Below are 12,500 nucleotides of genomic sequence, written 5' to 3' on the forward strand. Positions count from 1 at the left end.
TGACTCATAGCTTTCCCGGCAAGTTTCTTTTCACATCACCCTAAAGATGGAGTTTCTTTCTCTTTTGGCCAGTTTAAATTGCTAAACTTTGTATAGAAGAAACAAAAAAAATGGGTAAAATTCTTTGTTATCTGGGATGCAAAATCGAATACGCATTCTGAAGTTTCTGACGTTTGAGTTAATGCATGTCCTAAGGTTGTTGCTCTCAGGCGGGCTTGTCTTGACACAGTAGCTTTTTTTTTAACCTCAACGATCTTGTTTATATAATATTGGACTTGGAGAAAAGCTACACGAGACGGGAAAGTGGGTCAATACCACCTAAAGAAAACTTCAAATTTAAATGGAATTGCTCCTAATGTAGTAAAACTAAGTAGCCTGCGTAGCTGAAGGGTTCTTTTTGGAAAGCGAAAGAGCCTTCTCGCGGCTTTGCCGCCGTCGAGTTTTCTTGCGTTCCGCAACAACAGAATCGCCAGCTACTCAGGTTGAAAACTAAGTTAAGGGAACTTCAAACACTGCATGTGATTAGGAAAGCGAAAAACTAGTTTTCCTGATAATCTTAGTTGCAACACTACTTTTGACTATGTTTGGGCTTGAGATATGAAAGAAGCCGCACCCGTTCATCTTTGTAGGACCATGAAACAACAACATATTACGTGTCACCATGCATTCAGGGAAAAAGTAGCAAACCAATATTTATCGATTTCGGGTAAATGAAGAGAAAAGCACTATCTAAATGATCTTGATAGCACAAGTGTATTATCTACACGAATAGGATGGGAACGAGAAAAAATTCTTTAACGGGGAAAGACAAGGAGACTTCAATAGAATATTGGATCATCAAACTCTCCCAACCCCACACGGAAACAACCCTCTTATCAGGCCCTCATCACTAGGAGAGTTCTTGGATTTTAAACTAGCTCGGTGTAGCTTGTATCACAGCATTTACGATCCCAAACATGATACACTACAGAAGACAGACCACACCACCGTGAACTAAGTGGTCTACTCTTTGCGACAACTGTGTAGGTTCTTTTATGTCCCACAGGGTAATGAACTCTGAAGGGTTGTGAGAAGGGTCCTACAGTTTATAGTCCTTATCCGAGAAGACTTGAAAGTTTAACCATTTGCAGATGTCATTGCAAAGGAAGCACTTTCTCCTAGGTTACAGCGGGACCCTGAGTGTTGGTCTGGCCGGAGTTGAACTCGCGATCTCCCATGGCAGCCCAATGCCGGTGCTCAACCAACTGAGCCACCGTTGAACATGTTGTTCCCCCCACCCCCCTCCCTGCACTTTGAGTAATGACTTGTCGCAGACCTAGTTGTTTTTGGATTCATTTCCTTGGCGTTCCATTTATGCATATGAGACGTAAATAGAGTCATTGTCCGTTGATAGGCTATTAAGAAGATATCCGCAGGGAAAGCTGTCAGAGAGAGAATTAATTCCAATTGTGATTCCTTTATCGTTACCTCCTTTATTAATTTAAACATGATTTGTTTTACATTGACATCGTCAGATGAAATCACCTTTGCGAACTACACCGTGTTTTAAGCGTTTATAATTTTACTTGCCTTGTGCATTTTTCTGCTAAATAATACCACGATTCTGGAGAATCAATTACTTTGGGGTTAAAAAGTGATTTCTTGGTCTTCAACCAGCCATTACTTTGTACCCTTAAATTAAGCACGAATACCAAAAAGGTCCATTTTACGCCTGTGGGGGAGGTAATTCTTCCACATAAATCCTGGACACTGAATTCCAGCCTGTGTACGCATCGGCGTTTCCAAAACCAGCGCAATTACCGACCCAGAATCCCACTCGCACAATGCCCTGGTGGACTTTTTCACAGACTCCTTCTATTTGCCGCACACGGTGCAAATCCTTCTTGCCTCCATTCCCGTATCTCATGTACACGACTCCATCAATGGCTGCTGGATTGGAGCACTCTGCGCCGTTGAAAGTGAAATACCATCGTTTGCAGCAAGCATGGCAATTATAGATTCCAAGAGCTCCATTGAAGAAGACTCGGAGTCCAGTGTTTGCAGATGTCTTGTTGAAAACACAATCCTGTGAAAATTGACAAGGAAAGAAAAATAGCGAAAAAATTAAATTGAAATTCAGTAAACTATATGCTCGATATATGGTTTGCTTGACTAATGAAGTCCATTGGGTGTGCGAAACAGCCAGGAATCAATCAAATTACCTGATTGAGCATCGCGATCTACAACACAAGTGAACACATCTTTAGACAAACGAGATTTATACACTTGGTACAGTTGTTTTTAGTGACGCCCGTTCTGACAAATCCGTGACTATTTACCTTTATTAAGCCATTATCCTTGCCATCACCCCCGTTCTTAAAAACGCACTGTTTCCAGTTACGCACGAAAGACCCTTCAGCTCCTTTGGGGACTGCGGGACCAGGAGGACCTTGGCTTCCTGCTTCACCTTTGCTCCCTGGTGGGCCTGCTTTACCAGGTGCTCCCTGAGGCCCCTTGGACCCTGGTAGGCCTGGACGTCCTTTAGCACCTTCTTCGCCTTTGATCCCTCGTGGGCCCATAGGTCCTTCAGGTCCATGATTGCCAGGTGATCCCGCAGCTCCTACTGATCCCGCGGAACCAGGGCTTCCCGGGATACCTGGGATTCCCGGTGCGCAGAAACAGGCAGCTTGAGCACAGAATCCATTTGGCGACGTCTGTTGAGGAGTGCTCTAAATTGAGACAGTTAAGAGGGATCATGTTCCCTTATTTCACTTTTATTTTCGCAACCATTAACTGTGTAGGTCAAGCTCTAAATCCTTATGCAACATCATGGTACCCTTGTTACACAAATTTAAACTGAATTTGCCCCTCAATCGGTGTTTTCAGAAGTTTTAGCATAAGGAGCAAGCCGAGGAATCATGACATCGCCTGTTCACCCTCAGTACAATTATAATTCCAACTTAACTGATTAAGAGTTGAGCGTCAGAAATTTTTTCCGAATTGATGACAAATTTCTCAGAAATAAAATGAATTAACAAAGTAATTGCACTGTCGGAAAACTGAAAGTTTTCGAAGGGTTCATAGTGACAAGGCTTACAAGATAACACCCATGTGATCATCGAAAGTAAGTCCTGTTGGGCTGGATTAATACTAGATTGGGTGACCCACAGGGAATACGCAGTGTGGTAGTCTCGAGAAGAGCTGGGATGACGTATTGTTGCCATAAGTGGGTTGAGTTCGTGCTAGTTCTCTAAACTGCTCCAAGGATGTTTTCCTCCGTCACTGTGAATCAGCGTGTCAGGAACTCATCAAGAGGAGCCTCTGTCTCCCATATTTGGCCAAGGAGTCAATTCTTTCCCGAGTAGATTTATTTATAGAACGCCTCCCTTGGGAGATTCAGCACGCCCACTGTTTTAAACGTCAATCAAAACAGAGCTATCTCAGCGTCAGGGAAAATATGATACTTTCACTGGAAAAAGCATGCTCTTAAAAATAAATTTACCCGGGAAAGGGTTGACTCAAGGAATTAGCGGAGATAGAGGCTCAAATCCACCCTTAAGGAGCATATGGAAGAATACTTTTAGATGCAAAAAACGCATCTCTCGATTCTGTTGACAAGGGGATGTTAACTACACTCACATTGTTGTTGGTGCTGCTCTTTCCATTCGCAGAACACAGAGCGGGCACAAGTAGCATCAGTGCACACATTGTTGTGGTCAGCGGTGTGATCATGCAATGTTTCGTCTTCATTCAACCTGGAAATGTTGTGCCTATTAACTTATTTAGTGTATTCGCAAATAGGAAAGGGAGAATCAACTGATAACTGAATAAAAACCCTGAGATGATGAAAAAGAAAACTACCGAGCCTGGCACTACAGTCGATGAACCGCCGTGGAATCAGCAAGGCAACCAACACAAAAAGAAACTCTTGCGCATGTTTCTTGTGCTTATCCTTGCGTCGATAATGAAGTCCAGAATTTAAGGAAATTATTCGCCGGCTTACCCTATAGTCGTAAGTAACAATTTTCCATCTAAAGTTACGTCTCTATTTCTTTTAAATTGTTTGAAAACGCGCCCAGGGAATTTGATGACGCTCTAAATGTACAGGAAATAAAATTCTATCAAAAAGCAACAGTGTTACTGTTCAGTGTTTGCCAAAAATTGTTAAAACGAACGGTAAAACGCGACTTTCAACCGCTAATCGGTGGTTATCACGATAATGATAACTATAAAAGGTAAAATGTTTACATCTTAAAATTAAATGCGTAATAGAATTTACGACGGGTAACCGAACAATAAGAAAGCATAGAGGACTACTAACGGCTGACTTGATGTAAAAAATGTAACAGGAATTTAGCCTGACTTTAGAAGAAGAATATGCTTCAAATCGTAAATAAAATACTTCATTCCCCTGAAGCAACAGTAAATGCAAAGAAGAAAGACAAAAAATAAATCCCATTAATACCTCCAACTGTTTTCTCTTTCAAACTGCCTTGTAACTTCCTTGAGGATGTTGAGCACATGTGATTTGCTCGTAGATTTCACACGACATTTTATGCTCTTATAGTTGTCAAGTTTCCGAGGTCAAACACGTTCAGGACATGTTCTTACATAAGTGGCAACTTGTTGGTTACCAACATACACGAAGCATTTCTATTGGCTATAGTGTTGGCAAATGATATTGCAGCTCTAACTTTTGTTTTGTTTCGATTGCTAACAAGTAAAAGCAACTTAAGTTCATGACACCAATGCCTTTTTTTGTTCGCTGCACCAAACTGTCTAATGACATGCCACTCCTCTGTCATTGTTCTTGTACGAATGTCTTTGTAATATTGAAATGCTTATTCAAAAACTCTGATTTCTTCCCGTAGTCGCTGAACCGCCACGCTTCCGTTGCATAATTTCATTACTGTGACTTGTTTTTGGTATTGTTTTAAGAACAATTACTTTACTGCTTGTGATGAAACAAAAATGTTTACCATAACTTGGTTTTAATTAGAAAATGGTCGATTTCGTTAACTCCTGACAGAGGAAAAACTACGAGCTATTCCGAAAGCAAGATGTTGTTTCCCAGGTAAATCCGACCCGCCTATGCGCTTTACGTGATTTAAGAGAAAGAGAAGTTTTTCCAACTAAAATAAAAGCCGTTACTTGGTTCAGATAGACTAATGTATGAAACAGCGGACACGTGATCGCGATGCTGAATGCCTATGTATTGGAAACTTTACTGCTGGAAAATTATTTTGGAACAAGCACACTACGCTCTCTTAAGATTTTTAATCAATACTGAATTATATTAATTAGAAAGTTGACTGATTCATTTCATTCAGTAGAGAGCTATTAAAATGGGTCACTTATTTTATGCGGAACTCCGTTTACTCAGTAGCGATCTAGAAAGGTTAAGATGTTCACCAAAAATAAAGGAAATAGTCAGGCCTTTAGATTTGAAAGAGCAATTTGCAAGACCATTCCTACCACCAACAAAGTTACGAAATTCATGTTACCGTTTGTTGTTGTTCTCACTCTTCCATCAAAAAATAATAATAAGCTAGCTGAATCTCTTCCACTTCCTTTGTGAGATTCAAGAAAAATTCGCGTTGGCACAAGTTTGGGCTGCTGGACTCAACACACACGCATAATTTTTCGCAATTAATTTTCTTACTGGTCGGTGATGTTTGAGTCACCGTAGAGTCAGTCCTCCAATAGAATCCAGCCATCTTCTCGTGCATTTTTTTCTTGCTTTCTCGTGACTTGGAATTGAAGTGAGCCACTGCGGTTTGTGTCGCTTTGGAATCCAAATAGCAGATATTTTGCAAAATATCGATAGCAGACAGTGAAATAACAGATTTGTGCGTGTGTCTAACTCTTTGACTATAAACTGAAGTTTGCTGTTTCGCCTGTTTTCAGTTTTGGTGGCCAGTTACGCTACCTACCACGAATAGAATTGCGGATACGAAAAGTTAACATACCAGCATCTTCCACTATTTTAACATTGCAATGGCAAAAAATGTCATATTCAACACAGAACTGGTAGATGATCGTCTCTAAAATTTAATAAATAATCTGAAGCCAAGTCATATTTTTATATGTTGAAACAAGAGACGTTTCTTTTTAATTTTTGTTTCCTTTTGTCAGCTCAACTATCCCATTGGGCACAAGTCGCAACTGATTTTAACGTGTTTTCTTAATCGAACATAAATCATACAATTTTCTTCGGAATTTTGTTTTTAAAAATAATTTTTTTGGGGAAATACCATCAAATTGCAGTGTTTTCTTTTTTTTTTATTAATTAAAAAGGAAATCAAACCTGCTGAAATCGACTCGTCAGTTTTACCGGAAAGTAGGAAATCGAGAACTGGATATTCCACTGTACACTAATTTGGCCATATTTCCACTGCTGAGGCTACCTCCTTTACACTATCATTCGTATTTTCATATGAACAATTTCTTTGGCTGTTTTTTAAAGGTAATTAATATTTAAAGTCAATCACAACCAAAGAAATTTCAAAAACGGAAAGTTAAAAACAAACTACTGTTTACCTTTTAAATAACGCCGCACAACACTTGTCTCAGCGCAAAACCCGGCGGAGCTGAAATGAAAAAGAAGTAGTAAAGACATAGATTTTTCAACAAATGAGTAATTGATAAATTTGCAAAGAGACAAGAACAGTTCGACTCTTGGGTCGAATTGAGATCCCGATGATGGGTTCCTTGTTCATTGCAGTCACCTTGTAATTTGTTTTAAAATGAAACCATCCAAATGGATGTTAATTATTAGATTAAGAACTTGTTTCCTTGTTTCCTTTGTCTTTGCATCTGAAAAGACAGATTCTTGTGAGAAATACCACCGACTGTCGGCGATAACTCGAAACTAAAAGGAACCTATAGTCTCGAAGAAAATTTTTTAAACACTTTGCAATACCTTGCCCTCCCACAATGACGGTTGTTTTACCAAATGGGCTCAGAAACGTCACGGTGCGTGCAAACGCACGAGCTGCAAAAGCTTTAATTCGATCTGTATATTCGTGTACTCTTCCAAGGAGGTCTGTACGTAGAAATGGTTGATCACTTATCGAGCGAGGTAAAGTCACATCAATACAATTACCTGATGGAAAAGAGATTCACCCGATGCGGAGTCGGCGTGAGCTTGGGTTACTCAGTTGAGGAGAGTTTATTAAGAATCAAATCAATTCGATTTCCTTCGAGGCGGAATAATTCTTCTTTCGAAGGCTTATATTCACGCTGCATGGTCACAGTTTTTCAAGTCGCTATTTCTTGTCGGCAAAACAATCTAAAGACTCCCCATAAATATTCAAATATTCCAATATCAGTGGATAAAATCATAATGTAGTGTTGGCAGTTTCAAATTAACTTATTTTAAGCCCGCAGCAAAAAAATATGAGAACCTGCATAGAACGATAATATTTCTCCGCCATTTAGACCCTCTTTACCTAAGAATCTGTCTTAAGCAAACATTTTAAAATGAGCAGGTCTAATTTATCAAAAAGAGGACGAAACTAACCATTGTGAAGTCTGTGATAGATCATCGTGCCTTCATTTGTAATCCAGTGCAGCTTGTATATCCATGAGATTTCTTTTCCTCAGTACAGCTTAATCACTTGCTGATGGGCTGTAGTGTATGGAGTGCGTTAAACGCGTTCTGATTGGGTAATTCGGATTGAATATGCTAAAACAATTATTTGTTAGCTAATGATCTTAATTTGCAATACAGTTTGGCAAATTTTTGAAAACATATGAATGAGCACCGAGCACTGCTAAACTTTAATTGTTCGATCACAGTGCTCTTCTTTGAAATATCCGCGTCACACCTTGATCATTATTCCATCCTTGTTAATTTTTCAGTGTTTCAGCGACTTGCTTTAATTTATTGGCTTTGATTATTTGAACACAGTTCAATGATATTACTGCTAATAACTTTTGGCCTATTCAGAGGGCAACGGTTTGGTTACTTTATCGAAGCAAAGTTTGGATTATTTTAAATTAACTGATGACAGCATTTCCATCAAATTATAAAAGAAACGGTGAGCAGTATTGATTTGTCCCGTGTAAATTCTTGTTTAATTTATTCCTAAAAAAAAATTGTTTACAGTAGAAACTCCAGAGCATGATCTCGAGTTAACTAAAATAATAAGCACAAGCCTCTTTTGCTTTTAATTTTTGTCATCTTTATCTCGTATAAGCAAAATGCAATTAAATATTCGGGGGGGTGTTTTAGCATCGATAACGACTACGTAACGACAACAATTAGGGGCACCCAACGACGAATTTTAACTTTACCTCTTAGAGGGAGATTTCTGAGTACCTTCATGGGATAACTGCATTTTTAAGACGTATATTTATCGGCTAAAAGACTTTGATCTGTTCGGCCTTGCTAGCCGAAAACCGAAGTGCCCGCCGAGAATATTTCAGGAAATAAAATCATCTTTTTTTTAGAAATTGATGGCTGAAAGTTACCTTCCGCGAACTTCCCTAATAACTGCAGTATTTCCTTCTCGAAAATGCTATCTGACCTTTTTGAGAGCCAAAAATAGCGAAAATAGCCCTTCCGAAAACGTGAAGGACCATTTCCTCTGGTTGCGAATCTTTTTAGAAGCTTTTAGATGACATTCCAGTAACTTGATTGTCTTCGACAAATCTCGAGAAGTCTAGGAGATCGCCAGGCAGAGGATTAGAAACCTGTAGGTTATAGTTCCTCGGAACACCGAGATATTTCGCGAGATGTTCTCTTGGGTGCCCCTGAACAATAACAGGACACAATGATGATAACTGTGTGCTCTTGAGGCACGCATAATTTAGAAAATTAATTTGCCAGTATAATCTGCAAAACAATGTAAAATGACCTAATTTGACGACAACGAAAGCACAAAACGATGAATCGTTCATTATTTTGTTTTCTTTAGTTCAAGACCTTTCATACCATGATTCAGGGAAGGCGATGGAATAGTTACATACGGAACTGTCCAAGTTATTCTTCGAAGTGACGTTCTCAATACTGCACTGAACTTCCCTCTTTCAAGAAATTAGGTACGGTAGTAGCGGTAATAGAGAGCTTTAGATTCTAGGATGAGAACGACTACGAGTACGAGATTTTCTCATAGAACAACAGGGAGAACGCGCAAACCAACGTCATTTTGGCGGGGAAAACGTAAACGTGATACTGTCGTCTTTTCAGCTCTAATTTTTGTAAAAATGTCGTCGTGTCAAAACATGTCAACAACACGGTAGCAGTTTTGCTATTTTTCGATTAGCAAAAAGGCTCAGTTACTAGTAATAAGAATAAGTGAGCAACCTACACTGCTAACAAAGAGCAAGATTAATCGTCCGAGTTATAAATCTTCGAAGTATTTTCGCTAAAAATGGGCAGTCAAATCTCGTACTCGTTCTCGTCCTCGTCCTAGAATCTAACGCTCTCTAATATCCTATGCTTCAGCCGTCTCCTCAAACCTCAGATACACACGACAACAACGTAAATTGTTCGTTGCAATATATGTGATGGCTTTTAACAATGTTTGGGTGCATTTTAAAAAGCTAAGGGAACCGAAAGTATCTATTCAGACTCTTCAATAATAAGTACAAAAATCTGTAGAGACTGGAAACTGACATGCCGAATTCATAAGCTAATTTTTTTCTTTCCTAAAATGCTAGTTTACCTTTTTTAATACAAATATATTTAGTGCGGAATATGTTTGGTATTCAGCGTTCTGCGTGTTGAACATTAATCCGCCTCAAATAGGTTGAGTCTCACTCAAAATTAACTTTCAAAAACCTTTGGCAAGTTAAACCTTTGCCTTGAAGAGATTTTCACCGAAATTATTCGTTGGAGGTCCCCCGCACTGCCGACACTAAACCCAAACGTAGATATCTCGATGCAAGACCCTCTGCGGTTAAATTATCACAAAATCATTCTGCTAGCACTAGAATACGGATTTTTTGCAAACGACCTCTCAAGCACAAAATATCGCAAAGAGATTGAGGAAAAGTATTAAGCCCTTCTTTAGTTTTGACTAGAGCATAAAACGTGTACAAGAAGACTGAGGAAAACCGCAAGGAAACCGCACTCAGCCACGTGCTTATATCTGACCATAGTGGCATTGATACACAGTTAAACCTTGATCATGTAAACGCCTAAGGACTTTTTCTTTACACTAGAGGCATCCATACTGAATTAAGTTTATGGCAAACGACAGGTAGAAATTTACACTCTGCCAAAGATCGAAGAAACCTGTTTTAGTTCCGCATTTCCCCCCTGTTCTCTGCAGATATGGAAAATTCGAGGTTGGCCAATTATTCAAGTGCCAAGGACTTATTAATCAGTCATGGAAAAATATTTCATCTTACGATCCGTTTTGCCTTACTAGTCACATTTTGAGACAGATAGAAAAAGTTTAATTTTAGTAGAAATTATTGAAATCTCGGGACATTACATTTGGTACTCTGGGTTTTCTTTAGTTCATCATTTTGCATCACTCTTTTCAATAAATTCAGACAACCTCATCGAGTCATTCAAGCAAGTCGATCCCCTCAAATAGCAAATAAAATTGATTGACAGCATGGCAAGTTGTTGACAGCAAAAGCTTTTATCGGACAAGCATTTTTCAGGAAAATTTGAATAAAATAGCAAGGTAATACTTAGAGAAGCATTTTAAGGGACGTTTTAGGGTGTTTTGTTGCACCGAAATCTCTCCGACTCAAATCTTAATAGGATAAGATACTCAAATAATTTTAATGAGAAAAATCTAGGTCAGTTGAATGGATTATCCCTGTCTATCGTTGCCCACAGAAAGCGAAAGAGGAGAGAAATCGCTTTATACGTTAATATTACGTCGCCGGTCATTTGGACACGACTGAGGAGAGACAGTACAGGGTCTCCAATGGTCTCGTACAAATCATAGGCAGCCCAAGCTCGCGTCACTACCGTACAGCCGTTGAGAATTTAAGCCCGTTATAAGACTTTGTATGGGAAAAAAATACCGTCGATTATGAAGCCTAAAAAATGCTCAATTTAACGTTCATTCAAAAAAATGAATAAAAAGGACTCACCTCTGGTGTATTCTTGTGCCTTTTAGAGCCTATTTTACCGTTTCGGGAAGTCCGTGTTTTCAATGTTCTAACACGAAGTCAAGGCTGCACACTAAGATTTCCATCGTAGTCAGCTCAGAGGCGGTAACTTGCGACTCGAAAATCCATTCCAGCCGCGATTTTTTTACGCAAAGCTAAAGCCACATCATTTGCGAACCTCCGTGAATGTTTTGTCGTCAAAACTCCCCACGTACTTGCCGGGGAATGAGCATTTTCTGCTTCGATTCCACGATAGCTGATGAATTTAACAGCTGCTTATAACCGCACGGGACACGGAACTTGGGTCCGAGGTCATTTCCAGCCAGGTGCGTGGGGATTTTTGACGACAAAACATTCACGGAGGTTCGCAAATGATGTGGCCTTAGCTTTGCGTAAAAAAATCGCGGCTGGGATGGATTTTCGAGTCGCAAACCGCCTCTGAGCTAACTACGGTGGAAATCTTAGTTTTAGACCAATATATGGGCTCATTAGCGTTTTTGTTACACAATAACTTGTCAGTTTATGACGGCCAATATTTTGCTGATGATTGTTACACCGCAGAGGCTTGAAACTTGAAAAGGAGGCCGGTCTCAGTTTAACTTTTGAAGGTAATTTTGGTATAATAGCAAGATGTCTTTCAAAAAAATAATTCGTGAAAGATATCTCCTCATTATAAGATAGCGAGAACGCAATATTTGGACAATTTCATTTCTAGCAGTATAGCGGGACAATTGTCAGCCTGATCTGATTTAATGACCCAGCTCGCTTAAGTCTCCTACTGCACAGTGGTACGAGCATCCGAAGAAGAATTTGGAAGCTAGGGTCGGTTCGACTCCCGGATGGGACGACAAATTGGATTTTCACTCAGTTACTCCATGCAAAAACTATCTCTTCAAATTTGCATGTTTGACACAATTTGTAAACAATGTCATCAACAAAGAATGTCTTGCAGCAAACCCCTCTGGAAAAGGTCATATGGATTCAGTCCTTTCATGGTTTGCGCACAAGCGAAGATAGTAGCCATATAGACCCCCTGAATCCATCATTCGAATATTGTTTTTCTGACTCCTTTTGTAAACTTTCTTTATTGGTTGGTTTAAATTCTCCGATAATTCTCAAGTAATTTACGCCTGAATAGTTTCATTAAATCTGTGACCAATAATTCACTTAATTCAGTAAATAGCTTTCAATCCATAAGATAAAGTACAGACAAAATTTAAGGGGGAAAAAGAAAATATTGGGCACTGGGTCGGGGAATGACCAGTCCTCGTGCTTAGTCTTACTCGGGTAAAAGAGCCAAGTGGATCTGGAGACTGAGTACAAACATGACAGAAGATTCGGTTTCCATTCTCGTCACGAGAGCCTCGGGTCGACCCAAGGCTCTGGGAAACTCTGTGTAGGAGAACATACGCCGTGGGGCTCTTATAGCCAAAAATTGGCTA

General features: G+C 39.5%; 1 protein-coding gene across 1 annotated transcript in view; it reads right to left on the reverse strand.

Annotated features, from left to right (window-relative positions):
* The window catches only part of LOC138046587 (collagen alpha-2(I) chain-like), a 67,043-nt gene that overhangs the window by 42,524 nt on the left and 12,019 nt on the right, over positions 1–12,500 (reverse strand). Inside the window, exons 6-8 of the mRNA XM_068893193.1 lie at positions 3,619–3,729; positions 2,319–2,708; positions 1,710–2,065 (exon numbers count right to left, since the gene is read on the reverse strand). Of these exons, the coding sequence (XP_068749294.1) occupies positions 1,710–2,065; positions 2,319–2,708; positions 3,619–3,729 (857 nt within the window). The remainder of the gene's footprint in view (positions 1–1,709; positions 2,066–2,318; positions 2,709–3,618; positions 3,730–12,500) is intronic.

The sequence above is a fragment of the Montipora capricornis genome, chromosome 4 (genome assembly GCF_036669925.1).
Source record: "Montipora capricornis isolate CH-2021 chromosome 4, ASM3666992v2, whole genome shotgun sequence".
Lineage (NCBI taxonomy): Eukaryota > Metazoa > Cnidaria > Anthozoa > Scleractinia > Acroporidae > Montipora > Montipora capricornis.